Source organism: Crinia signifera, chromosome 3 (genome assembly GCF_055691185.1).
Source record: "Crinia signifera chromosome 3, ASM5569118v1, whole genome shotgun sequence".
Taxonomy (NCBI): Eukaryota; Metazoa; Chordata; class Amphibia; order Anura; family Myobatrachidae; genus Crinia; species Crinia signifera.
In genome coordinates this window covers 76,116,490-76,143,134 of record NC_139219.1, presented here as the reverse complement: position 1 = coordinate 76,143,134, position 26,645 = coordinate 76,116,490, and the positions used below count along the sequence as shown (strand labels likewise).

The window sequence follows — 26,645 nt, the reverse complement described above, 5'->3', positions numbered from 1 at the left end:
CATTGGAGCTTGCTCATTGAGAGAGAAGCTTGCAGACTAAAGTGAAGCTTGAATACTTAAGTGACTTGTGAGTTGGAAACAGAAGCAGGTGAGTTAGAACACAGAAAAAGGTGAGTTTGAGCACAAAAGCCTAAACACATATTATTGTTATTACCATACAACTGATACAATGTTTGGCCTGGTGCAGTGCAGTGGATGTAATGCATTTGTTTTGAGGGAGACATTCTGGAGACTTGGCTGCTGTCAAATCTGCAAACAATTTTCTTTGCTGCAGGAGGAGATAGCTAAACTGCATGCTGAGCTACGTAGGATGTCTGTGTCCTTGCAACCACCACTGCCTCAGAGAGCCCCCAGAAGACATTCTGCCTGGACTGCTGTGGGCTCTGAAAGGAAAAGACTTACAGAGGGCATCAGACACATTCCCCAAGTGGTCACACTGCAAAACTCATATGCTGCTCTTGCAGGGTTGGAATGTATGACCAACATAGGCAATAAAGAACAGGAAGATATGAGGACTTCTACCTCTACTAACTGTAGGACCAGGAAAATGTCACCTCCAAAAAGGACTGCACTTCTTTTGGGAGATTCCATCATTAGAGGAGTTAATCTGGGAAATGCTACTCAAGTAGAGAAACAAGTAAGGTGCTTACCTGGAGCCACAGCTCCAAGAGATAAAGAACGCATGCTAAGAATTGTAAAGGCAGCTAGAAAAGATGGGGAGGTGGATGTCATCGTCCACCTAGGCACAAATGACCTGGTTAATGCTGAAGTCATGGCCGTAAAAGATGAATTTAGAAAGTTAGGAACTGCTCTAAAACAGGTGGCAACCACTGTAACTTTTTCAGAAGTATTGCCAGTACACCAAGGGGAAGATAGAACTCTGAGAATCAGAAACTTCAGTGTTTGGCTAAGGAATTAGTGCAATGAGGAGAGATTTGGATATTTAGGTTAAAGTCAAGCTACCTGGCAAGACAGAGCCTTATATAAAAGTGATGGCCTGCACCCATCTTCAAGGGGAACGAGAATATTAAGTGAGAAGTTTGGAAGCTTCATAAGCAACTATTTAAACTAGCAGAGGGGGGCAGTGAACCAAATGAAGAAATCTGCTCCCCCAACCTAGAGGTATTGTCTCAGCAGGAAAATGGAACAGGAAGCCTATCCACTGCAACAAAAGATAATACCAATCAAAACCGAATAGATATAGGCAGAACGATGAACATAGCTAGCAGCAGGAGAAGCACAAACACAACTTTAAGAGCTATGTGTGCAAATGCTAGAAGCTTAGGAAATAAAATCCCAGAACTAATTGCAATAATGACAAGGGATGAACTGGATATTGTGGCTATTACAGAGACATGGTGCAATGAAAATCATGACTGGGACATGGGTAGAAAAAAGAGGGGTGGGGCTCTGGAAAAAGTGGCGCTGAATGGAAAATATCTCTATACTTATCTTTATGTGATGTATCTTCGGATTGATGGTGTTTTTTTCTTTTTTCCTGTTGAAAATTCGTCTCCAAGGCAATGGAAGTATGAAAAGATAAGATTTTGGAAAAATAGAGCGATATGGTGATCTATCTTCTGACTGAGGGATTAATCAATAGAACATCCAGTGTTTAGCAAGGGAGCGTACCTTACTTACACTGGTGTGTTGTATAATACACATATAATGGTATCTTTTTGGGTAATGGGTGCGTACCCGTACTCACGGTGTCTTAGATGTTATCACTCTTCAAAAGGTTTCTTTTTGGATATCCTTGTTTTGAAAAAATGGGTGCAATTCTTTTGTAGTAAAAAGAATTTATTATCATAAAAACACACCAAAGTTAAAATATATACTATGAAAATGTGACTTTCACTCCTATAGTGTAATGAGGGACATAGCTATACCAGGATATACTTTATTTAGGAAGGACAGAATGGGAAGAATTGGAGGAGGGGTTGCAATATATGTGAAAAAAAGTATAAAGACAGACTACCTTAATACAAAGTATTGAAGAAAAAACTGAGGCCCTTTGGGTGACCATAGAAACAGGGGAGAAGGCGATTTTTCGTTCAGTGGTGATCTACAGACCACCAGGTCAGGAAGAGGAACTTGACAAGAGCCTATTGCAGGACATCAATAAAATGGCATTAAAAGGAGAGGTGATAATCATGGGAGACTTTAATCTACCTGATGTAAACTGGGAGCTGCCTGTTGCAAGTTCCACCAGAAGTAGGGACATGCTGAATTCCTTGCAAGGAGCATCCCTCCAGCAATTGGTGAGGGAGCCCACTCGTAAGTTCGCAATATTAGATTTAATACTTACAAATGGTGACAGAATATCTGACATAAATGTGGGTGAAAACCTGGGATCCAGTGACCATCAAGCAGTATGGTTCAAAATAAAGACAGAGACTGACTCATCGCACACAAAAACAAAGGTGTTAGATTTTAGGAAGGCTGATTTTGTAGAGATGGGAAACTCTGTAAGGGATTCTTTGGCAGAGTGGAGGAACTTGGAAGGAGTGCAGGATAAGTGGGAAAAATTAAAAAGTGCAATTCTAAAAGCAACAGAACTTTGTGTCAAAAGAGTTAGGAAAAACACACGAAAAAGGAAGCCATTGTGGTTTGCAAAAGAAGTAGCAAGTATTGTGAAAGCAAAAAAGTTGGCCTTGATAGAAACTTTCAAATATATCAAGGGTTTTAACAAGGTACAGGTGGGAGACATTCTTCACAGGAAGAGGAGCAACAGAACACGAGGACATGCACTGAAACTAGAGGGAGGAAGATTCAGGGGAAATTTGAGGAAGAATTACTTCACAGAAAGAGTAGTAGATAAGTGGAATAGCCTCTCATCAGAGGTGGTAGAGGCGAATACAGTAGTACAATTTAAACATGCTTGGGATAGGCATATTGATATCCTTACAAAAAAATAAGGATCAAATATGGTTTGAGGTAACATGTTTAAAAAAGGGGCAGACTAGATGGGCCAAGTGGTTCTTATCTGCCGTCAAATTCTATGTTTCTATGTTTCTATGTTACTCACTAGGCTTTCTCTGAGAGACGGAGTCATGTCTGTGCAAAGATCAAGTAAATATCATTGGCTATAACATAGAACGTGAACTTCCTTGTAACACAATGTAATCCAGGAAGAGGTTATACAGGAAGACTATACTTTCTGTTTTAACTTCTGCTTAACAAGTACTGTGTTATCATATAGTGCGTATTGCATTTCTGCAAACAACTTCACAAGCATAGGATAGCATACTGTATACTGTATACTGTATATCTCTACTTACAGATTCTTTGGAAGGTAAGAAAGATCTGCTCTGTGTCCTGATAGCCTTCACTTTCTCTGTCTCTGCCATGTATAAATTGTAGAACTGAAATAAGTAATTGCAACATTTCCTTTAACAGTATATACTGTATCCCTGTCAGCTGTACTAATACCATTAAGTTACTTGATTTACAGTATTAAAAGTTTTTCTTTTTTAAACACTTTTTATTTAGTGACTCATATCGATACAATCAAGTAGGCAAACAGTGAGTTCTGAATAGAATACTTATCACAATCATATACTTGTACAAGAGTTTCATTAGGATTAAATATACAGGGTGTACGATTGTATGATTCATGTACAATCTCTGTCCCTAAGAGACATAGGGGGGTATTATGGTTGATTCGCAAGGCTGCGAAGTCCACCAAACCCTGCCGGGCGAATGTATTTCTTTGTTACATACTGTACATGGCTAGGTATTACTTACATGGTTAGATATTTCACTTTAAAATAAAGATCCGTTTGATTGTTGAAAAAAAAATTACCTATTTCAATTTAGCTTTACTTTATCACCATGGAAACAGAGCACCAAATTAATATTAAATAACAAAAAACGCATTCATTGTAAAAAAAAAAGTAACAAATATATACTAATACTAGGTGATTCATCGCGCCCTACGGGCGCTCTTCACACCGTCGTAAGGGGCTGCGCCCCCTTAATTTGTGAACGTTTGTATATGAGAAATATGGTTAGAATTGTATGAAAGATGCCCTGTATTGCAACTTAGGTGTCCGCGAATCGCGGGAGGGGGGGTCGCGGAGGGTGCCGCGAATTGCAGGAGGGGGGGTCGCGGGGGGTGCCGCGAATTGCAGGAGGGGGGGTTGTGGGGGGGTGGATGCTGCGAATCGCGGGAGGGGAGGGATTGCAGAGAATCGCGGGAGGGGGGTCGCGGGGTGGGTTGCCGCAAATCGCGGGAGGGGGGTTACGGGGGCGGGGGTTGCGGCGAATCATGGTAGGGGGGGTCGCGGGGGGTGTGCCGTGAATCACGGGAAAGGGGGTCATGGGGTGGGGTGCTGAGAATCGCGGGGGGGTTTTGTGTGCCGTGAATCGCGGGAGTGGGGGTTGCGGGGGGGTGGGGGCGGGTTGTGACGCGAATCGCCACAAGAAAAAATCAACACAGAAAGGTCAACACATGTAAATGTTGACATAAGTGTGGCACTTCATTGGTGTCCATGTCGACACATGAGAATGAATATGAAAACATTCAAAAAATGAAAAAAAAAACTTCAAAAACTCATGTCAACCTTTTTCATTGTCGACCATAGCCATGTCAGTGTTTTCCATGTGCAATTTAATTCTGGAGCTGCCTCGAATCGTGGGGAGTGCCGCGAATTGCGGGAGGGGGGGTCGCGGGGGTGGGTGCCGCGAATTGCGGGAGGGGGGGTTACGGGGCGGGGGTTGCGGCGTATCATGGGAGGGGGGGTCGCGGGGGTGTGCCATGAATCACGGGAGGGGGGGTCACGGGGTGGGGTGCCGAGAATCGCGGGGGAGGTGTGTGTGCGTGTGCCGTGAATCGCGGGAGTGGGGGTTGTGGGGGTGGGGGGTGGGGGGGGGGGGGGGTGACGCAAATCGCCACAAGAAAAAATCAACACAGAAAGGTCAACACATGTAAATGTTGACATAAGTGTGGCACTTCATTGGTGTCCATGTCGACACATGAGAATGAATATGAAAACATTCAAAAAATGAAAAAAAAAACTTCAAAAACTCATGTCAACCTTTTTCATTGTCGACCATAGCCATGTCAGTGTTTTCCATGTGCAATTTAATTCTGGAGCTGCCGCGAATCACGGGGGGTGCCGCGAATTGCGGGAGGGGGGGTCGCGGGGTTGGGTGCCGTGAATCGCGGGAGGGCGGGGTTCACAGGGGTTCTGGTGGGGGGTTGCCGCGAATTGCGGGAGGTGGGGGGTCACGGGGGGTGCCGCGAATCGCGGGAGGGGGAGTTGCGGGGGGGTGTGACGCGAATCGCCACAAGAAAAAATCAACACAGAAAGGTCAACACATGTAAATAAGAAAGGAAGTGGACGACTGCGCTAGGTGGATGTAAATAATCTAAACATAATGAATGGAAAAAGGTCAGGTGTATAATGAAAAAAAGTTGTACAATTTATTAAAATTAATCACATATAATAAAACACTAAAAATATGGTAAAAAGTGACACTGATAGTTATATTCACCCTTGGTCGGTCATATGAGTCCAATCCAGTTGGTAGATTTTTAGAATTTGTAATCCATTTGGAAAAATTGGATGGGTGGATCCACACCTGACAATTTCTTGTAGCAATAACACAAAGTGAGGGGCCAGTTCACTTAGTTAATGGACCGCAGAATTGATGAATTGGGAACACCGGTAATGTGGAGAATGGTGGAACCTCTGCATTCAGATCGGGCTTGATTAAGGGGGTGGCGTACCTCCAGATGTTATGGAGCCACAGATCGAAGTCCAGGGAACCAAGGTGTAACATCCACTATTGGTGCAAGCGGTGGTATTAATAAGAAAAGTTCTGCTGGGAGTAAAATTCTCCCGGTGGCAGGTGCTGGATCCAAGGTGTTGACACAGACCGTGGGTGTCGATTGCTGGGGTGGTATCAGGTCACAGTAGCTGCACCTACGCGTTTCGCTGCTCTGGGCAGCTTTTTCACCTTGAAAAAGCTGCCCAGAGCAGCGAAACGCGTAGGTGCAGCTACTGTGACCTGATACCACCCCAGCAATCGACACCCACGGTCTGTGTCAACACCTTGGATCCAGCACCTGCCACCGGGAGAATTTTACTCCCAGCAGAACTTTTCTTATTAATACCACCGCTTGCACCAATAGTGGATGTTACACCTTGGTTCCCTGGACTTCGATCTGTGGCTCCATAACATCTGGAGGTACGCCACCCCCTTAATCAAGCCCGATCTGAATGCAGAGGTTCCACCATTCTCCACATTACCGGTGTTCCCAATTCATCAATTCTGCGGTCCATTAACTAAGTGAACTGGCCCCTCACTTTGTGTTATTGCTACAAGAAATTGTCAGGTGTGGATCCACCCATCCAATTTTTCCAAATGGATTACAAATTCTAAAAATCTACCAACTGGATTGGACTCATATGACCGACCAAGGGTGAATATAACTATCAGTGTCACTTTTTACCATATTTTTAGTGTTTTATTATATGTGATTAATTTTAATAAATTGTACAACTTTTTTTCATTATACACCTGACCTTTTTCCATTCATTATGTTTAGATTATTTACATCCACCTAGCGCAGTCGTCCACTTCCTTTCTTGTTTATTATTGTATTGGGGCTGACTCCCCCTTTCTTTAGACTGCTGCTTTATTAGCCAAGCACACTCATACACCAGCGCCTTTTTTTGGATTTTTTTATCCTTTTTTCTTGTCCTCAACACATGTAAATGTTGACATAAGTGTGCCACTTCATTGGTGTCCATGTTGACACATGACAATGAATATGAAAACATTCAAAAAATGAAATAAATCTTCAAAAACTCATGTCAACCTTTTTCATTGTCGACCATAGCCGTGCCAGTGTTTTGCATGTGCCATTTAATCCTGGGGCTGCCGCGAATAGCAGGGGGTGCCGCGATTTGCGGGAGGGGGGGTTGCGGGGGGTGGGTGCCGCGAATCGCGGGAGAGCGGGGTTCATGGGGGTTCCGGTGGGCGGTTGCCGCGAATTGCGGGAGGGGGGGGGGTCGCGGGGGGATGCCGCGAATCGCCGGAGGGGGGGTTGCGGGGGGTGTGACGCGAATCGCCACAAGAAAAAAATCAACACAGAAAGGTCAACACATGTAAATGTTGACATAAGTGTGCCACTTCATTGGTGTCCATGTCGACACATGACAATGAATATGAAAAAATTAAAAAAATTAAAAATAAATCTTCAAAAACTCATGTCAACCTTTTTCATTGTCGACCATAGCCATGTCAGTGTTTTGCATGTGCCATTTAATCCTGGGGCTGCTGCGAATTGCGGGGGGGGGCCCGCGAATCGCGGGAGGGGGGTCGCAGGGGGGGTGCCGCCAATCGTGCAAGGGGGGGTTGCGGGGGGGGGTCTTTTTGCCGCGAATCGCGGGAGGGAGGTCGCGGGGGGGGGGGGTGTTTTTTCCGCGAATCGGGGGGGGGGGGTGTCATGGGGGAGGGTTTGCCGCGATTCGCGGGAGGGGGGGGTCGCGGGGTGGTGGTTATGCCGCGAATTGCGGGAGGGGTCGTGGGGTGGTTCTTTTTGCAGCGAATCGCGGGAGGGGGGGTCGCGGGGGTGTTTTTGCTGCGAATCGCGGTAGGGGGGGTCGCGGTGGAGCGGGTGTTTTTGCCGCGAATCGCGGGAGGGGCGCGCGGGGGGGAGGTTTTGCCGCAAATCGCGGGAGGGGGGCGCTCACCTGGTGGCTGTGGAGTAGCAGTGCTGGGCAACATGGGAAGGCAGTGGGTGTCTGGCACAGTCTGTGGGCTCACTGGGCTGGTTCTCTGTCACATACCTCCCAACATGACCCTCTCCAGGAGGGAGACAATGCTCTGTTTCTAGACTTCCCCTTAATGTATGATTGCCATCACCTGTTTTAAACAGGTTAATTTCTCAGAAAGGTGTTCAGCACAGATGAAGGCAATCACACATTAAGAGGAAAGTCCAGGAACAGAGCGTTATAGACACAGACACCCACTTTGAGTGACAGATGTAGCCAAATATATAGGAGATCATAGCATTTAGAACTCTTCAGTTGAATATCGATAGTTGTAGCACCTCTCAGCCAGACAAAGGAATCGCCAAATTCCCTGAGCTGGCGATCGCTGGAGGAGAGGCACTGCATCTGACGGGTATGCATGAGAGTCTCACACGCACACACGTCCCCTTCACTCGGCGGCGGTGGCAGAATCTCTGCCCATCTCCGCTTCAGGGAGACGGGCAGGGTTAGGTGCGGGGAGATACGGGGAAGCGGCGGGGAGGTGGCAAAAGGAGGCGGCAGGCTCCATCAGGACCCCCACCTTCCCTCCCCTTGCTCAGCCTCACCTCTCCGGCCGGAGCTCCCCTGTCCCCGCCGCCATTAGTTGTATAAGCAGGCGGCAGGCGGCAGACCCGGGAATGTTCGGCACGACTCAGAAGCTCAGGCACCCGAGTCCTCCCGAGCTGCCCCGAACATCCCCAAGCCTGCCACCTATTATGAACTAAGGCTGCGGCGGTGGCAGACCCGGGAGCTCCGGAGTGCGATCCCGGACCCGGAGCAGCGGGGAGGGGGAGTGACGGGAGGAGGGGGGCGGGGGATATGGTTGCCCACAGCTCTGTAGTGAGTTTTGCTGGGGCAGGACAAACATGCCCTGGTAGGTTTGTCCTGCCCCAGCAAAACTCACCACCCAAGGGGTTAATGAGAGCTACTCCATCTGCACACCAAAAATAATTGTGTCTATATTAGAGTCTTATGGCACAAATAGATTCCCAAGCACATAGTTATATCAAAATAACTAGTTACATTTTTAGCTTTGGATTTATATAATTATATTATTGTTTATATTTAATGTACTCTTTGACAACCAGAATCACTGACTACTCATTGTACCTTTTTTTCTGTACATTATCTCATAGTATTGTTAACCACTTTTACCCGGCTTCCTGTATAGTTATGAAAAGCATAGAATAAACTATGATTTGTCCAAAATTCCAGCATAATTGGAAGAATGCAAGGTATTTATATTATATTTTTTATTACCGTACACAGATCGGGCCAGATGTATCAAGCTTCAAAAGTGATAAAATAGAGAGTGATAAACAGCCAGCCAATCAACTCCTACCTGCCATGCCACAGGCTGGATTTGAAAAATAACAGATAGGAGCTGATTGGCTGCTTATATATCACTGTCCACTTTATCACTTTTTGAAGCTTGATACATCTGGCCCAGAATCTTAAAGAGTGATGCATTCATCTGCCTTAAGAAATATATGTTTGTGTTCTATAATAAGTTATACTGCTTTGTATACAGTACTGTATATTACAGCAATGTTTCCTTTCTCTCTCAACAGATTACACATTTATAGAAGTTAAATCTTCAATTTAATTTACAAGTAAGTTCCATATCCATATGTTTGTGGAATGACAGCATTACATCTGTTTAGTTACTTTGAATGAACAATAAAACTATACGGCTCAAAGTGTGTTACTCAGCGCTGGTTGCTGCTACAGAGGTCTGTAATCAGATAGTTGCTGCTCAGACTGATATCCCGCCCTATGCAAGTCTGCGAATAGCTTGCACAAATATCACCGATTGATGGCCAGTTGCAACTCACTCACCATCACACATAAATATGGATCATTTATTTAGGAAAAAAAAAGGTGTGTCTATAGTGCGATGCACCTCAAGAAGAAGAATTACACAGTAAGATATAACTTTTAATGTTGATTATTAAAAACTTAGAGAAAAATATTAAAAAGAAACATACAAACATGAACAGCCAAGTGAAACAATGTGCGTGTTAAAACAGCATGTGTGTTTTAATCGTCTCTGATAGTTTTATTTATCCAGCAACTGTTGCATGCTTACAGGGTCTCTATAACCAAGGAGATGATCCTATTTCTTTGTGTTATATTGTAACATTTCTTACTCATGTGGCAAGACAAAGATACAGTGTTGCACTGTTTGAAACACACTATGGCTGTTTTAATATCCTGTATTATAAACCAAGCAGACTGTTGCTGCACACATAATCAGCCAGGGAGTGCGTTTTTTAATTATCATAGGATACAAAAACAGTCCTTGGTTATTAAGGTAATTTGCGTATTTGCACTTATCACACCAAACAGGCAGTTTATCAAACTTGCCTCCAAATCTGGCTATTGCCGTAATTTAATCCAATCAGTACATAGGATTTGTGGTCTCGCATTCATGTGGTGCGGCCACAACCACTTCTTATATGCGCACAGTATTAGCAGTATTAGCAAAGACAGACCGAGCGGTGTTAAGGTCAAATGCCGATATGCGCTGAGATCCTCAGTGTGAATAGTACACAGCCCTCTGAGTCTGGACCTGCAGGTTGCCCTGAAGAAGCGGGAAGCGAAACGCGCGTGCTGGCAGCACCAGCCGTGTGGTTCCTATTTGTGTGTGTGTCCTAAATGATTTTTATCTAACAGCACTGAAATGTATTTAGCTCTTTTAAGAGCTGTAATGTACTTAGCCGAAATGCATGCTGCAGGTCCAGAGCGCTGTGTACTATTCACGCTGAGGATCACAGCGTATATCGGCATTTGACCTTAACACCGCTCGGTCTGTCTCTGCTAATACTGCTAATACTGTGCACATATGAGAAGTGGTTGCGGCCGCACCACATGAATGCGAGACCACAAATCCTATGTACTGATTGGATTAAATTATGGCAATAGCCAGATTTGGAGGCAAGTTTGATAAACATATTGTCCATAGTACTACATGATGTACTATACAGATAGTACATCATGCAGCAGCAAGATACAAATGGGTCCTTCCTGATCGTACATGCAATATGTGCGCATCTCGGTATGATAGCTGCGGCAACTGTGTCCACGAATGGGAGCATGCGTACGCACATTCACACTAATCTACCATGTGATGCATATACATGCTCCCGCAACCCATTTACTTAGAGCAGCCGGTGCAACTAGTTGAAGTTTGGCACGGCTAATCTTACATGCGATGTGTATGCACATGTGTATGCATCACGTGAAAGATCAGTCTGGGAACATCTGTATGTTGTCTCACCCATTTGTCAGTGTTTTAGGAGAGCTCGCCGTTCTTTCCTCAGGACTACATAGAAGCAATTTTAGCCATTCTATGTAGTCCTGAGGAAAGGATACTGTGCCATCTGAAAACATCAACAGATGGGTTAAGCGTATCTTGCTGCTGAATGGTGTAATACCTCTATAGTTTTGATATAAAAGCCAATAAATGCCATAATTGCAGATAGACAGACAGACAGACAGACAGACAGACAGACAGACAGACAGACAGATAGATAGATAGATAGATAGATAGAGTAGATTGAGCTGCATGAAAAGGAGAAACTTTCAATTCTGTAAGGGTCCTAGGTAGTATTTATCATCAACATTATTTATAGGGTTCCAAAGATTCTGTGGGGTGGACAATAAATTTACAGATATCACACAATCATAATAAAATCATCATTCCAGATACATAAATACAAGTAAGCATAACACATGCATGGATAGTCACGAGCTAGCAATTACAGCTGGCATACTGTATATACAGGTACAATTTCATGAGCATGACTGACGAAACAGCAGAAGATAGCCTGAGACATGAGAGTGGGACGCATGAGGTGATTATAGGGTACTAATGAAAAGCTTGGATAAGACTCATCAGAGGAAGATGAAAGAGGAAATTGCTTTGACTTTTGTTAAAATATAAGATTTCTACAAAAAATTCTATATTGGTTGGTCACGATTCTATATAGTTTGAAAAAAAACAATTGTGAAAAACCTGTGTCATATGCTTCATCTGTGTTCAATGTTTCTTCTTTCCCAAGTGGAATTGCTCCGGGAAAAGTCTTCAGAATTAATTTCAAGAATCAACAAAATAATTACGTACAGGATTGCTGATGAACTCTTTGCAAAGCTATTTATAACGATGGAGGAGCTGAACGAGGTGCAGTCCGTACCAGTAAGCCATGAGGCAGCACGGAGACTGATCAGAGGGATTATTTGTAAGGGAGAAGAAACATGTCAGCAATTTTTTATGCTTCTTAAAAAGCATGATGGGAAATTATATCAGGATATGTTCGGGAAAAGTGAGTAATAAAGCTGTTGATAATGAACATATTATAGTTTTGTAAATGTAAAAAGTATCTATACTACCATTCTCTTCAAGAAAAGAGACCATGGGGTAGATTTACTAAGATGGGAATTCTATGAAGAGGGGGATGTTGCTAAATTTACCTCATTGATTGTAATGGAGTCTATTGGCTAAAGTGTACATTTCGGTATAACATAAATAAATACATTTAGCTGCTCATTACTATGTGCACCCATAGAAACCTAGAGCAATGGTTGCCAAACTCGGTCCTCAAGGGGCAACAGTGCATGCTTTCCATGTTTCTTCACAGAATCACAAGTTAAATTATTAGCTCCACCTATTGATCTTTTAAAATGTGTCAGAGAGTAATAAGTGAACCTGTGCACCTGCTGGGTAACCTGGAAAACATGCACTGCTAGTAAAATATATATATTTGAACTTCCCAAACCATTGCACAGCTCCAACAAGAACACAAATACCCATAAGTAATGTTACTTTTCACTTTGCATACTTAGTCATCCTTTTGTCAGACATACTATATGTAACCCATCTTAAATAAATGCCTTAGGGCCAGATGCACTAAGCTTCAAAAGTGATAAAATGGAGAGTGATAACCAGCCAGCCAATCAGCTCCTACCTGCCATGTCACAGACTGTGGGGCAAATTTATTAAGCTTGGTGAAGTGATAAAGTAGAAGGTAATAACGCAGCAGCCAATCAAATCCTAACTGTAATTTTCCAAGCCCAGCTTATAACTTGACAGCTAGGAGCTGATTGGCTGGCACTTTATCTCTGTCCACCTTATTACTTCACCCGGCTTAATAAATCTGCCCCTGTGTTTGAAAAATATCAGGTAGGAGCTGATTGGTTGGTTGTTTATCACTCTCCATTTTATCACTTTTGAAGCTTAGTGCATCTGGCCCTTAAATTGTACCTCCTTATTGACATTAGGCAATTATCAAAAACACTTCAGCCGTGGTAGTGTCTTTCTACGCGGACATTTGTCACTATACAACCCTTGTAAAACCCTCTATCGAATAGACTAGTAAATAACGTTAAGCCAGTGGTTCCCAAACTTTCTTAAATCTCAGCACCCAAAATTTTTTTCAGGCACCCCTAACCCAAAAGTTTCATATTGTTATACCTTTAGGGTTAGTTATATGGTGGTGGACATAGTTGTGGTTCTAATAGTCAGTATATTATCTGATTTGCTGCCACTAGCACTGATTTTGCCTAACATCACTTTGACCATAAATAATTTGTTTTGGTCCTGGACCACCAACTTGAGTCACCCTTGCAATTATCTTGCGGCAACCCAGGGGGCACACTGTTTGGAACCATGGCGTGAATCTATTATGCTCTAGCCTAACTGTAGTTGGAACACCCTATGGCACAGTGGGCAATATGCAGCCGGCTAGCTGTTGTAGAACTACTCATCGCAGCATGCATAGTTTTGTTATTTGTAGACGCTAAAACTATTGCATGGCATGCTGGGATGTTTAGTTATATGACAGCTGGAAGACCACTAATTGCCCTTCACTGACCTAGGGTGTTATCCTCAACCTTAATGACAGAGCAAAGAAAAAGCATTGGGAGCTCCCCCTCAGCACCAGAAATCTACAAACAGCAAATGTGAAGAGTAAAAGTCAAGTAATGAACCTCTTATCTTATTAGCCATGGAACTGTTACTCATAATTCAATTCAGTATTTACAGTATTTAGATGTTTTGAATAATAATTAATAAAAACTATTTTAAAAGTAATTGGGAATGATGTGGGAGACATTTTTTTATGCTAAAAAGGGATGTAATATAATGAACTCCAAGTTCATCAAACATTGAGAATGCTTGCAGAACTTGGATTTATTTTAAAGGGGCAGCCATTTAAAAGGCAAGGGTTTGCCTTGTAATGCAGTGGTTCCCAACAACATCTGTCCTCAAGTACCCTAGACAGTCCAAATTGACCCAATCTCTTCCTCCCCTGGCTGCAATGCCAATCATCCTTCCCTCAGATAGCCATTTTACCACTGGCTGTCCAAAACAGAATAATGTTATACTTTTTTTTTTCCCAATGGGCTGCCCTTTAAATTGAATGATGAGTCTCGCTTTTCATCTACTGTCTTAGTGCACACGTGGATAACAATTATCATCTGCAGCAAAAGGGGTTTAGCAATACATTTAAACACATAAAGAGACATCATGTGCCCTTAAAAAAACATTGCTAACCCCAAAACATCTCTCAGACCCCTAAATGGTGACTTTTTATACAACATCCCCATATTTGCTCTAGTTAGTCTAAAAAAATATCTAATAACTTCTAAGTGCCTAAACCACACCACAGCCAATCAGCTAATCAACTCCAAATGGCCATTTGACTCCACACTGCTCCTCAAACATCCCACTCACCACTCACTGGCATCATCAGTGACCACACACTACTAATCTAATGACTAATAACCTACAGTACCTAAAACTGGTTCGATATATACAGTAGGAATCATTCTGCTCTTTGCCGTAGTGCACTTCCATTCCTCTGATATTTTGTATGGTTTGGAGAGGTCCTATTATGTAGGTTTCAGCTGCTCCCTGCAAAGAATAATCTTCTCTACGTCCCTCAGATACATTACCAGGAATGTGTGATACTTGCAGGTCCCTATTAAAGGTTCCAAATGCCCAAGGCTAAGGCTCCCATTGTAATGCTGTTAAACATATGCCTATTGGTGCTCTGGGACTCACCACTCATGCTGCCCATTTGCATGTAACGAAGGTTATACAAATGGCATTTATGATCTAATGCTTGTGGCATTAGATCATAAATGCCATTTATGATCTAATGTGCCAGGCGCCCAGCCCTGGCACCCTAGGCTGCAGTCTAGTCAGCTTATTGGTTCATTAGGCACTGAGTTCTTGCATCTGATGTGCCCCAATATACTATTAAAACAATATACATATATAGATTAACCAATAATCATATAATACATCTGCATTATTTGACTACTATCTAGAAAAGTAACCCCCAACTATTTTTTTACTTTTAGATGCTATGGGAAGTGTAACAGAAAAGGATTTAGATGATTTGGAAAACCATCTAAAACGTTTTTATCAGCACCCATCCTTTCAAACATTCCACCCATTGGGGAAAGATACGGGCATCGACATACTTTTTAATTTGGAGACAACATTTACAGATCCTTTACTATGGAAGAAAGACACCCTTAATCAGAGGATAGAACAAATGACATTGGAGGAGGTATTAAACACGCTCCGCAGCCCGTGTATTATCGAGGGAGAAGCTGGCAAGGGCAAAACCACAATACTGAGGAGAATTGCTGTTCTCTGGGCATCTGGAAGATGCCAAGCTTTACAGGAGTATAAACTTGTCTTCTTTATTACTTTGCGTAATACTAGTGAAGAGCTCTATGAAACGCTGTACGATCAACTATTTCCTGTTGCATACGACTGGGACAAAGTGGCTTTCATGCACAAAATATGGAGGCTTGGTCAAAAGGTGTTGTTTTTACTGGATGGTTACGACGAATTTAATTCCGAATGTTGCACGGAAATAGATGATCTCATTAAGCAAAACTATAAATATGGCAGTACAGTTATTCTTACAACAAGAACTGAATCACTTGGAGAAGTAAGATATTGTGGCTCTCTAATTGTTGAAACAAGTGATTTCACAATTGAAAGCGCCAAAACCCTCATTACAAATGTCTTACGGGAAGAGGAAGCGGCAGGATTATTGCTTCAATTGGATGAAACCGATTTCATGAAAAATCTCATTAAGACGCCATTGTTCTTAGTGATTGCCTGTGTCCTTAGGATGGGGGAAAGTGATTTTCAAATGAACACTGAAACAGCTCTCTTTTGCACTTTATATGATCTGATGATTGAAAGAGGCCAAAATCAAATAAAAGATATACAGGCGAGTATCATAGAAGAGAACATCCGCTTTTGTGGGGACTTGGCTCTAAAAGGGCTTTTTGAACACAGGTATGAATTCCGAAGAGAGCACTTGACCAATATCATAGAGGAGATCTTGCTTAAGATAGGGCTGTTAAATAAATATGGAGCTCAACAAAAAAATCCAGGCTACAGATTTTTTCATACGTCATTCCAAGAGTACTTAGCTGGAAGAAGACTCTCTCAACTTTTGTCATCAGTGGAAAGTTCAGACGTGAGGAAAGCAGAATTGTACATTAACAAGATACAAACAGTTTACGATGTCACAGGTAGATACAAGAACATGCTGCTATACACATGCGGATCATCCAAAACTGCCACTCGCAAAGTCCTCCACCATATCAGGAGTGTGTACAAAGAAGAAATGAATGATTACAGTTGTGAATTTGTTGAGTTTGGCATTAACCTTTTCTATGAGAGTGCCACTAAAATGGAATTGAGTAATGATTTTGAATCCTTATTTGCTGGCAAAATATTGCACATCAATATGTATAATATCGCTTCTCATCATGTCGATTTTTTTGAGTATTTACCCAGTTGTCTAAGTGCTTTGAATTTGGTCAAATTGGACTTATTTGGCATACAAAGTAAACAGCTAACTGAAGATGAAGACAAGGACAAAAGCTCTACAAACGAAACGTTATCTAAGTCCAAGACCTATATTTCGGAAAAGGTTGTCAAGTTGTTTTTTGATTGGACTCAAGCTCTGCAGACACTAGAGGTCACACTAAAGAACTTTGATCAACTGAACAAATCTGACATAAAATGCCTTGGAAAGATTTGCTGCTGTGCTGAGCGTCTCAGGCTCAATATTAGCTGCAGTAAAGGAATCACAGGGACTCTGACAAGTGTGGTGGAAAATTGCAAAAGAATGCAGGATCTGATTATTGAAAATACCCCTCTTAGCACCGAAGATGAGCGGCGAATCGTAGAAATGACAAATATGAAAATATTAAGTATTTCCAATATGGAAATTCAACAGCAATCAGGTAATTGCGCAAGAGAAAAGTTAATATTTTATTAAATAATATGAATAATTTAAACTAGCTGATGTGCCCATCTGTAAGCATCTGGCTAGTCTCCAGTTAAGGAATGCCTCTGTAAAAGCACGATCTTCACTCTAGCTAATGAAAAGAACCCTGTATCAGAAATATCATTTCTATACTTCAATCTGCAAACTCACTAAGCCAGAAGTTGCCGTTAATCCTCCCAACTCATGCAAACTTTAGCCCTCTGGCAGATGCTTCCATGTTGGCTTTCATATATATATATACAGGTACACCAACGATTTTCCGGCAACCTTTGGTCCGGAACCTCTTTTAACCAGGACAATTTTGATTTGTCCGGATTAAAGAAGTTTAGGGACCTCTTTTAATCCGGAAAAGCAAAATTGTAAATTGTCCAGATTAAAAGAGGTTGATGAACTCTTTTAATCCGGAACACTTTCTGCGCATGGGCGTAACACGCAATAGGCGCAAGTGTCAGTGACTACAGCTTCCGCTGACACTGCAGGTGACACAGGAAGCATCATGGTGTCTGAGGTCAAAGCAAGTACCGCACCTGGGCGGAACACACAGCATAAGCAAGTGCCACTGTGCACCGCTTCCAAGGATCCCGCAGGTGACACAGCAGGCAGCAGTGGTGCTGATATGGCGTCCAAGGTCCCATCAAGTACCGCACATAAAGACACAGCATAAACAGGTGCCACTGGGTACAGCTTCTTAGGACACTGCAGGTGACACAGCAGGCAGGAGTGGGGCTGATATGGCGTCCAAGGTCCCAGCAAGACTTTCATTCATACTGCACTTACTGATAATGTTTGTTCAAAATATACCTTATACAGCACGTTCGTAGTACACTGTAATAAACAGTTTTGCATACACTTCTATGTTTATTAATTCATTAATATTATGCTGTAGCATATATTTGACTATTTATTGCTTTAGAAATGTACTGAAGGTGCAAAATTAGTAAAAACTAGAAATCCTTCGATAATCCGGCAAAATCGATAATCCGGCATGGCACTGGAACCAATGATGCTGGAAAATCGGTGGTGTACCTGTGTATATATATATATATATATATATATATATATACAGTGGTCGAAGTGGGGCGGTATACGGGGGTATGCCATACCGCCACTTTAATCTGAAGATAAAAAAAGCAGCGCATATTGTGCTTTTGTAATACCCCTGTACAACGGGGCAGTCTGGCAGGGGACGTTGATGGACAGGGGGGTGTCCGAAGGTGCGCACTATATTCACTCTTTACTTTTCCATACCCCCACTTCAAAATTTCCACTTCGACCACTGTATATATATATATATATATATATATATATATATATATATATATATATATATATATATATATATACAGCAGCAGACAGGTGGGTGGCACTCCCAGAAAAAAACGACTCAAAAGTCCAACGATTTACCAACGTTTCAAATGTATTGTGACATTTTTCATCAGGGTGTGATGAAAAATGTCACAATACATTTGAAACGTTGGTAAATCGTTGGACTTTTGAGTCGTTTTTTCTGGGAGTGCCACCCACCTGTCTGCTGCTGTGTATTGGATTGTATTGCTCTCTCCAGGGAAGGCACCCAGCCTGTTTGCCTATAGCGGAGTGCCGGCCTACCCCCCTCTGGCTTATATATATATATATATATATATATATATATATATATACTTCCCTGTAATACACGGCACACTTGCCTAGTAATGATGCATCACATAGAGGACCAGTGCTTTATTTAAGCAATCCTATGGTGACTGACTATAGCGCCACTGGTAAGGGGAGCATAAAACACCGATAATGTCAATCACATAATGATTATAAGATCTGCATATGGAGTACTAGTCGCTGGGATGAATGAGAAACTTCTTACTGGTGATATTGCCAGATGCCAATGGCCATGGAGAGAGCAATAAACTTACAATGTTAGATTCACAGGAGTAGAAGAGATCATCCATATCACACCCTAAGAGTTTTTTTTTTAACAGAGCACATCAAGATGATCATACACCAATATCCTTTGTCATTAATAAGTGTGTTATTATTTGTAGGCTGTCTGTTAGATGGGTTGGCCAATCTTGTAGAAATTGAGAAATTTGTTTTGCACAAAATCAGCATGAATGAAAGTGATGTGGAGCTCGTGGGTGAGTACTTGGTTTATAAATGTATCTGTGTAACAATAAACATTGTTGTTTTTTTATTTAAACCAAAACCATATTATTGCCATACAGTAATTATGATGATTGAATGTTCATTCTTAGGGGGAGATGTATCAAACTTTCTACAGAGGACAAGTGGAGAAGTTGCCAATAGCAACCCTTTGGCTTCTCCACGGTTCAGTGTTATTACTTACCATTTTTAATGCTGACAAACACACCTTAGACAATAATTTAGCGGCAACACTCCATGATGACATACCTGGTATTATGTATCTATGTCCCTATAGATTGTAAGCTTGCAGCAGGGCCCTCTTACCTCTGTCTGTTGTTACCCAGCAACGGAATCTGCTGCGCTATATAAGAAACTGTAAATAAATAAATGTTGGCACTGCTATAAAGTCAGCATGGTAACATGTTGACACCTCACCTTGGGCCAGATACACTAAGCTTCAAAAGTGATAAAATGGAAAATGATAAAAAGTCAACCAATCAGCTCCTACCTGCTGTGTCACAGGCTGTGTTTGAAAAATGTCAGGCAGGAGCAGATTGGCTGGCTGTTTATCACTCTCCATTTTATCATTTTTGAAGCTTAGTGCATCTGGTCCCTTAACAGTAACCCTAATCCTAAATGTGTATTGTGAATATTATGACTATAGACATGTCATATACTGACATTTTGGCCATGTTAACATGCTAAAATAGGACATACTGTAGTTGTGTTTGCCTGGTGACTGTCTATATCAGTGGTTCCCAGCCTGGGGTACTAGTACCCCTGGGGGTACTTTGCAGACCTGTTGGGGGTACTTGAAAATAATATTGATAATGGCGGAAAAATAAAAAGAAGTTTCCTGATGGTGGAAAATATCTCTCATTGCCATTGAGACAAACCACGTTGCGTCACTTTTGGTTCCGATGGCAGCATCATTAGCATCTCCTCCTGCTTTTGCCTGACCAGCAATCCACTGGGAGCTACTTGCGGCTGCCCTCAGACATCAGCGTTCAGACACAGGAGTAGGAAACAGTGGCCTTAATTCTACAGGCGTTAGTGGGAACCCCGGACACAGCGGGAACGGATTCCTGACCGCACACTACTCCTACGCTACGCCTTAATATAAGTATGCACATACCACTCACTTCCACTTCACTCAGAAGTTCTGTGGATATTTCAAATTGAGAGGAGCGGGTACTCATAAATGAAAAGCCTAATCAAGGGGTACGGGAGAGAAAAAAGGTTGGGAACCACTGGTCTATATAATGACTGAATACACTTCTCCAATTGCTCACTTATGAAAGTTTGATACACCTCCCACACGAAACACACAGAGCCTGATTCAAATAAAGGCAGCTATTCGCCTGTATTCAGAGTTGGCTATCTAAAGCTAGATCGGTTTTGTATGTAACCATAGGGCTCATGTACAAATCTGAATTAGACCCTGTGCGTGATAACAAATCAGCCACCATCACAGTTGTCATGGCTTTTTCTTTCATGATCCAGTTATATTTCAGAAAGTTTTCCTTTCACCTGAATGTGTCACCTCACATGTGTGTCCTTAGGTTTGAAACGGCTGTTATAAACCTTAATGAATCTCTTCTCAACTTTTTTACAGCAAAAGGCATTTGCTGCTTAAGAGACTTGAAGATCTTGAAATTGTGTGATCTACCCAAAGTTGGGAAAGGCATGGTGCATGTTGTAGAATCAGTAACACACAACTGTTGTAAAATAAAAGAACTTCACTTAGTTAATTGCTCCTTGACCACCGAAGCACTGAGCTCACTATGTAAGTACTGCAGCTATTTCTTTTCTACACAGATTAGAAAATGTTCATTCAATTCCAGCATATTTATCACAATAAAGAAGCATTTGGAAGGTACATATCTTGAATTTCGCTGATAATGTAATGCCACGTGCACGCTAGATGACTTTTAAAAAACTATCGCTCATTTTGACGCTTCTGAGGGACATCTTTTAAATAATTGCTCTAGTGTGTCGCATCGCTCACGACACCCTCCTCCCCATCGTATGTACGGCATACCCAATGTTGCCTATATCATCAATGAGGCATGCTGTCAGCATGGGCTGGGTGATTTCACTGAACGATATCATTAAAATTTTGTTCAGTGTGTATGTGCTATATCGCTCACTGACAATATCATTAAAGATAATAGGGGGTGCTGCAAATTGGCTTGTGTGTACGGTCCTTTATGGGCAGATAGAAAGTATAGTAACTGTTACAACATATGTAGAAATAACCTTACAGGCTGTGAATTTGGGGATAAAACCAGAAACACAGTCAGCAGGAGCCCCAGCGCTCTTTAATATACTTCTAGTGGAGTCGATTAGTAATGGCTGCTGCAGTACACACCTGTGGGGGTTGCCTCTACCCACAAAATTTAGTACTAAAGAAAAAAAGGGGAAAAGGAGGTGGTGTGCTCTGCGCTGCTACTTATATAATGGTCTGTATAAATGCAGGTAATTGATAACCAACGTGCAAAGATGAAGCGGACACACTGCTTTAGAAAAGTATAAATTTTATAATTAAATTCATTTGATTAAGAAACAGACAATTTATATAAGAAAAATAAAATATAAAAAAATCAGATAAAGAAATATGAAAAAATATATATAAAAATATACAGTACACTATAGAGCTAATATATAATTAATAATTAGCAATCCTCATTTAGGATAAAAGCTGGACGTTAGTGGCTTAAGGGTGCACCGCTGTAGATAGGTTTTAAACGTGGTTTGGGGTTGAGTGATAAATGCTGTTTATAGTACTGTTGGGATGGTGGTTAGTAAAGCTCAGTCCAATGCGGGTTATTGTAATGAAGATGAAATAGGCAATGGTCAACAGTCATTTATGCCAATGAAATGGACACAGTAAAGGTCAGAAGCGGCTCAATTCCACATCAATAAATGTATCAATGACAGTCTAATACGCAGCACTTAGACGCAGGGGATTTTAAGTTGGTTATCTCACCCTGTTTCAGTATTGACGTTAAACGGTCTGTAATGGGTATTGGTCCCGATGTTTCACTCATCTGAGTGACTGAATTCTTCATATCAGGGATATTTGAGGCAAGAATTGTTTGTTTATCTAATAGACCTCTTGAAAGGGTTCTCTTAGCGATGCACTTTAATTTATTTGAAATAGATAAGGCACGTAGGCTAAAAATATCCCGATACTGAAGCTTTTTTTTGTTGCAAAAAATTACTTCATTTCTATGTATTGTCTTTTCAAGTGTTATTTTTAAACAACCATAAGAAAATTTTTAGGACATCCCCTAATACATATATCTAATACAAGCTTGTAACTTTTGTGGCCAGGGGGAGGTGTTGAGGGGGCGGAATTGGGGACTGGGAGCAGAAAATGTCCTTATAGCCACACCTCCCATTATGTGATGCTGATATTACCAGCATTGTACAGCCAGTAGCATGGCTAGGATAATGCTATTCAGTAAAAATTGCATCATCAGCTCCCCGGACCACCAGGGGGAGAATAAAAATTGTGAGCCTTGCCTGATTTTCGGGAGCCTCCTAGCCAATCCAGTACAGTAGAAAAATATGATCTATAAGCTAAATGATATATGGCCTATCTAGGCTAACTTTAAACCTGGCATTATTCCATATAAGGGATGCAGCAATGTAAATGAATCCTTGTGGTAAATAAAAAAAATAATAAAATAATAATTTTTTTAAGTTTCCACTATTTTAGCTTATGATTTTTTTTTCCACAGCAATCAATCTGGAAAAACTTACTAGCCTTCAGATAATTGATTTGTCTGATAACTATTTGGAAGATGGCGGGAAACAGTCAGTGAAAGCACTGGGTAAATATTTCTCTGTGTAAACTTACCAAAATGAACTAATAATAAAATATAGACACACTGTATCACATTTGTTTTCAGGACACGCCGTGACTCATTTGCCAGAACTTTCCGCCCTTTTGCTTCCTGGTGGCATGGATGTTAAATGCTGCCTGGATGACATGATGTGCCAACTTAAGAAAATTCCCAAATTATCAAAACTAGCTTTCAGAAGATGGAACATGGCAGATGAGGACATGATAAAGTTAGGTGAGCGGACGTGCAGCTTTACCAGACCATTTTTTACTTTCATTTCAGAAATGACCTAAGACGGGATGATTCAGAGATGGACGGAGTGCAGTAGCAGCTGCGACTGTTGTCTCAGCCACTACTGCTAAATTATGTACATTTAGTAGGAGCGGTTATGTGTAATTAGCGGTCTCCGAAGAAGCAGCATTGGATCATTTGCGGGCAGTGTATGCTACAAGGGCCAGTAATTCTGTTTTGGAAGATGCAGACTTACAAACACTGTAGAACGCTACTCATGCTACCCTCTCCCCACTCCTAAATGGGGGAACTGCATATGTAGTCCCTCAAACATAGGAGATGAAAGTGAACTGTCGGGATTACATACATCTCTGAATCAGGCCCTCATTTGGGCATTTTGCACAAAATAATCTAGGTAAAATGAATCCATAAACTCTCATTTCTCTTGTTTGAATAAATAGAAACTTTCTTCAGGGAAGGAAGTATGAAATAGAACTAGAAATATGGAGTAGCGTGGATGGGGTATGTATGTTTTGGGTATCTATATGAGACCAAACATATGGGATGTGACTACACAAAAGGGGGATTCAGACCCACTCATTGTGGGATGTATTCGGTCCCCTGGGCCATGGTGGGGGTCTGCGCATGCGAGAATATGTGGCCTTCGCCTATTCGCTCCATAGTTGGAGGAATGGAGGTGGGCAGGGTGCTGGAGCAGGGAAACGCCTCCTGCACACACAGGCATGACGATGATTGCTCGGGGTGGGCGGCTGTCGTCACATGACTTCAGCACCCGCCCCAAACATACGAAGACTAGCTAATAGGTCTGAATCATGCGCAAAATTTTTCGGGCTCCCTATTAGAGGTTACACATACTTGTTGCTTAAATGAGTGTGCCACTCCAATCTGTGGGAATTGCTGTCCTTCATAGGTAGACCTAGACTACATATAAGTTTGGCCTATACCCACTCCACTCTTGGTGCTCCTAACCATACCAGCCAAGGTCATGTCTAACAATTGGTGGCTAATTCATTAGGGGCCAGATGCACTAAGCTTGAAAAGTGATAAAATGGAGAGTGATAAACCGTCAGCCAATCAGCTTGTAACTGCCATGTTACAGGCTGGGTTTGAAAGCTGATAGGCAGGAGCTGATTGGCTGATTGTTTATCACTCTTCATTTTATCACCTTTCAGGCTTAGTACATCTGGCCCTCTAACCATACAGTACCTGTCTCTTCACTTTGCATGAATCTATGACACTTTTTCAATGTCCTAATGGAAAATGTGCTAAAATATTTCCTGGTATTATTTAAAGTAATTTATTCATGATTTTATATGGAGCTAAACTTGCTAAGATATCAAACTTTATACTGGTTACGTTGTTTCTGAATAATCTATATGGGTAACAGAAGCTGCTAACTATATACTTTAATTCCACACTTATACAGGTTCTTACTTTAAGGAGAATTTAGATTTTCTAAAGCTATCATTTCTGGACCTATCATATAACCAGGCAGGAGTGGATGGATGGATTTATTTAATTAACTCTCTTCAAGGCCTGAAGAACCTGAAACATTTTAATCTTAGTACAGAGACGATCTTTATTCCTATTGGAGATGTTGTCCAGACGTTGTGTCGTGTGGTGGAGCAGCTTCCATTCTTATCTTCGTTGGAGTTGAATAACTGGGAACTGGATAATATGGACCTGGGTAAAATGAAAAATGTCAAATTGAACCACAGAACAGGAGAAAGTTATGAGCACTTTTTTCAAGTTCAGAAAATGTAACTTTTATTATATTTCTAACTCTTTGGGCGAAATGTAATAGGGTGCGATTTTTTAGACATGTGCGATTTTTGGTCAAAAACGGCCGAAATCGCACATTTTCCGAAAATCGCACATTTAATGGGTTGAAAATCGCGGTAAAAAATCGCACTTTTTACCGCGAAATCGCACTTTTAGAAGTGCGATTTTTAGTCACATTTCAATTCGCATCCAGATGTTTTCCCATTATAAAGTATACAACTCGCAAATGTAATAGGGTGCGATTTTTGGTCAATGTTACCAAAAATCGCAAAAAAAATAGACCAGGTTCTGACAGGCGAATTTGACAGAACCATGCACAGATCATTGAGATCTGTGCATGGTTCTGTTAATAAAAATGTGTAAAAGTGTTTTTATAAAAAAAAAAACGGCGTGGGGTCCCCCCTCCTAAGCATAACCAGCCCCGGGCTCATTGAGCCGGACCTGGTTCCAAAAATACGGGGGGACAAAAAGCATAGGGGTCCCCCGTATTTCTGAAACCAGCCCCGGACTCTTGGACCGGTCCTGGTTCCAAAAATACGGGGGACAAAAAATCTGGGGGTCCCCCGTATTTTGAAACCAGCACCGGGCTCCAACAGCCCGCGGTGTCATGCCACAGCCGGGGGACACTTTTTATACAAGGTCCCCCGGCCAAAACATGAGCACCGTGGCTGGTCAGCCTTGGACGGGGTACCTGGAGGAGTGGGGACCCCCCCAATAAAGGGGTCCCCCCCCCCCAGGCTTCACCCGTCCAGGGCTGAAGCCCGGGGCTGTCACCGGCGTCCGTGGCCAGTGGACGCCGGCCTGATAGGGTTAAATCCATCATACATATCATTACATTGCTTTTTACCGGCGAACTACAAGTGCCAGCAGACCTCCCCCGCATGCTGGGACTTGGAGAACCACAAGTCCCAGCATGCAGGGCATTAATGGGCCCGCTGGGACTTGTAGTCCACCTGTAAAAAGAATGTTTATAAAAAACACACACACAGAGAAGTACAAGTTTATTACACACACACACCTCAATTTTACACCAGCATACTTACCATTCCTGGATCCAGCGCTGGTCTGGCTGCTTTACAGCCGGCTCCCCCCGCACTGACAGGCAGCGGGGAGAACCGCTTTCTCCGTTGCCTGTCACCGGCTTTCTCCGTAGCTTCTGTAGCTCTGTCCCAGTGCTACAGAGGCTGAGAGCGTGATTGGCTGAGCTACAGTATGCGTCTCCATGGAGACGCATAGCTCAGTCCTGATTGGCTGAGCTATGCGTCTCCATGGAGACGCATACTGTAGCTCAGCCAATCACGCTCTCAGCCTCTGTAGCACTGGGACAGAGCTACAGAAGCTACGGAGAAAGCCGGTGACAGGCAACGGAGAAAGCGGTTCTCCCCGCTGCCTGTCAGTGCGGGGGGAGCCGGCTGTAAAGCAGCCAGACCAGCGCTGGATCCAGGAATGGTAAGTTACGCTGGTGTAAAATTGAGGTGTGTGTGTGTAATAAACTTGTACTTCTCTGTGTGTGTGTTTTTTATAAACATTCT

General features: G+C 42.3%; 1 protein-coding gene and 1 long non-coding RNA gene across 6 annotated transcripts in view; one reads left to right on the top strand and one right to left on the bottom strand.

Moving 5' to 3' along the window:
* NLRC4 (NLR family CARD domain containing 4) lies at positions 1–25,400 on the top strand. Of its 3 annotated transcripts, none has more exons than XM_083176036.1 (9): positions 1–88; positions 9,338–9,379; positions 11,831–12,091; positions 15,132–17,048; positions 19,129–19,221; positions 20,844–21,014; positions 22,975–23,067; positions 23,146–23,313; positions 24,758–25,400. In XM_083176036.1, coding segments are annotated over exons 2-9 (3,042 nt in total). In that variant the 5' UTR covers positions 1–88; positions 9,338–9,378; the 3' UTR covers positions 25,096–25,400. The 3 variants fall into 3 exon arrangements, with proteins under 3 accessions (XP_083032162.1, XP_083032163.1, XP_083032164.1); XM_083176037.1 differs by lacking the exon at positions 1–88 and adding an exon at positions 3,027–3,295; XM_083176038.1 differs by lacking the exon at positions 1–88 and adding an exon at positions 8,859–9,001.
* Positions 24,770–26,645, bottom strand: part of LOC146063563 (uncharacterized) — a 48,708-nt gene continuing 46,832 nt past the window's right edge. For all 3 annotated transcript variants that reach the window (XR_014471616.1, XR_014471615.1, XR_014471617.1), the window contains one exon: positions 24,770–25,014. This is a non-coding gene — a long non-coding RNA (uncharacterized LOC146063563). The remainder of the gene's footprint in view (positions 25,015–26,645) is intronic.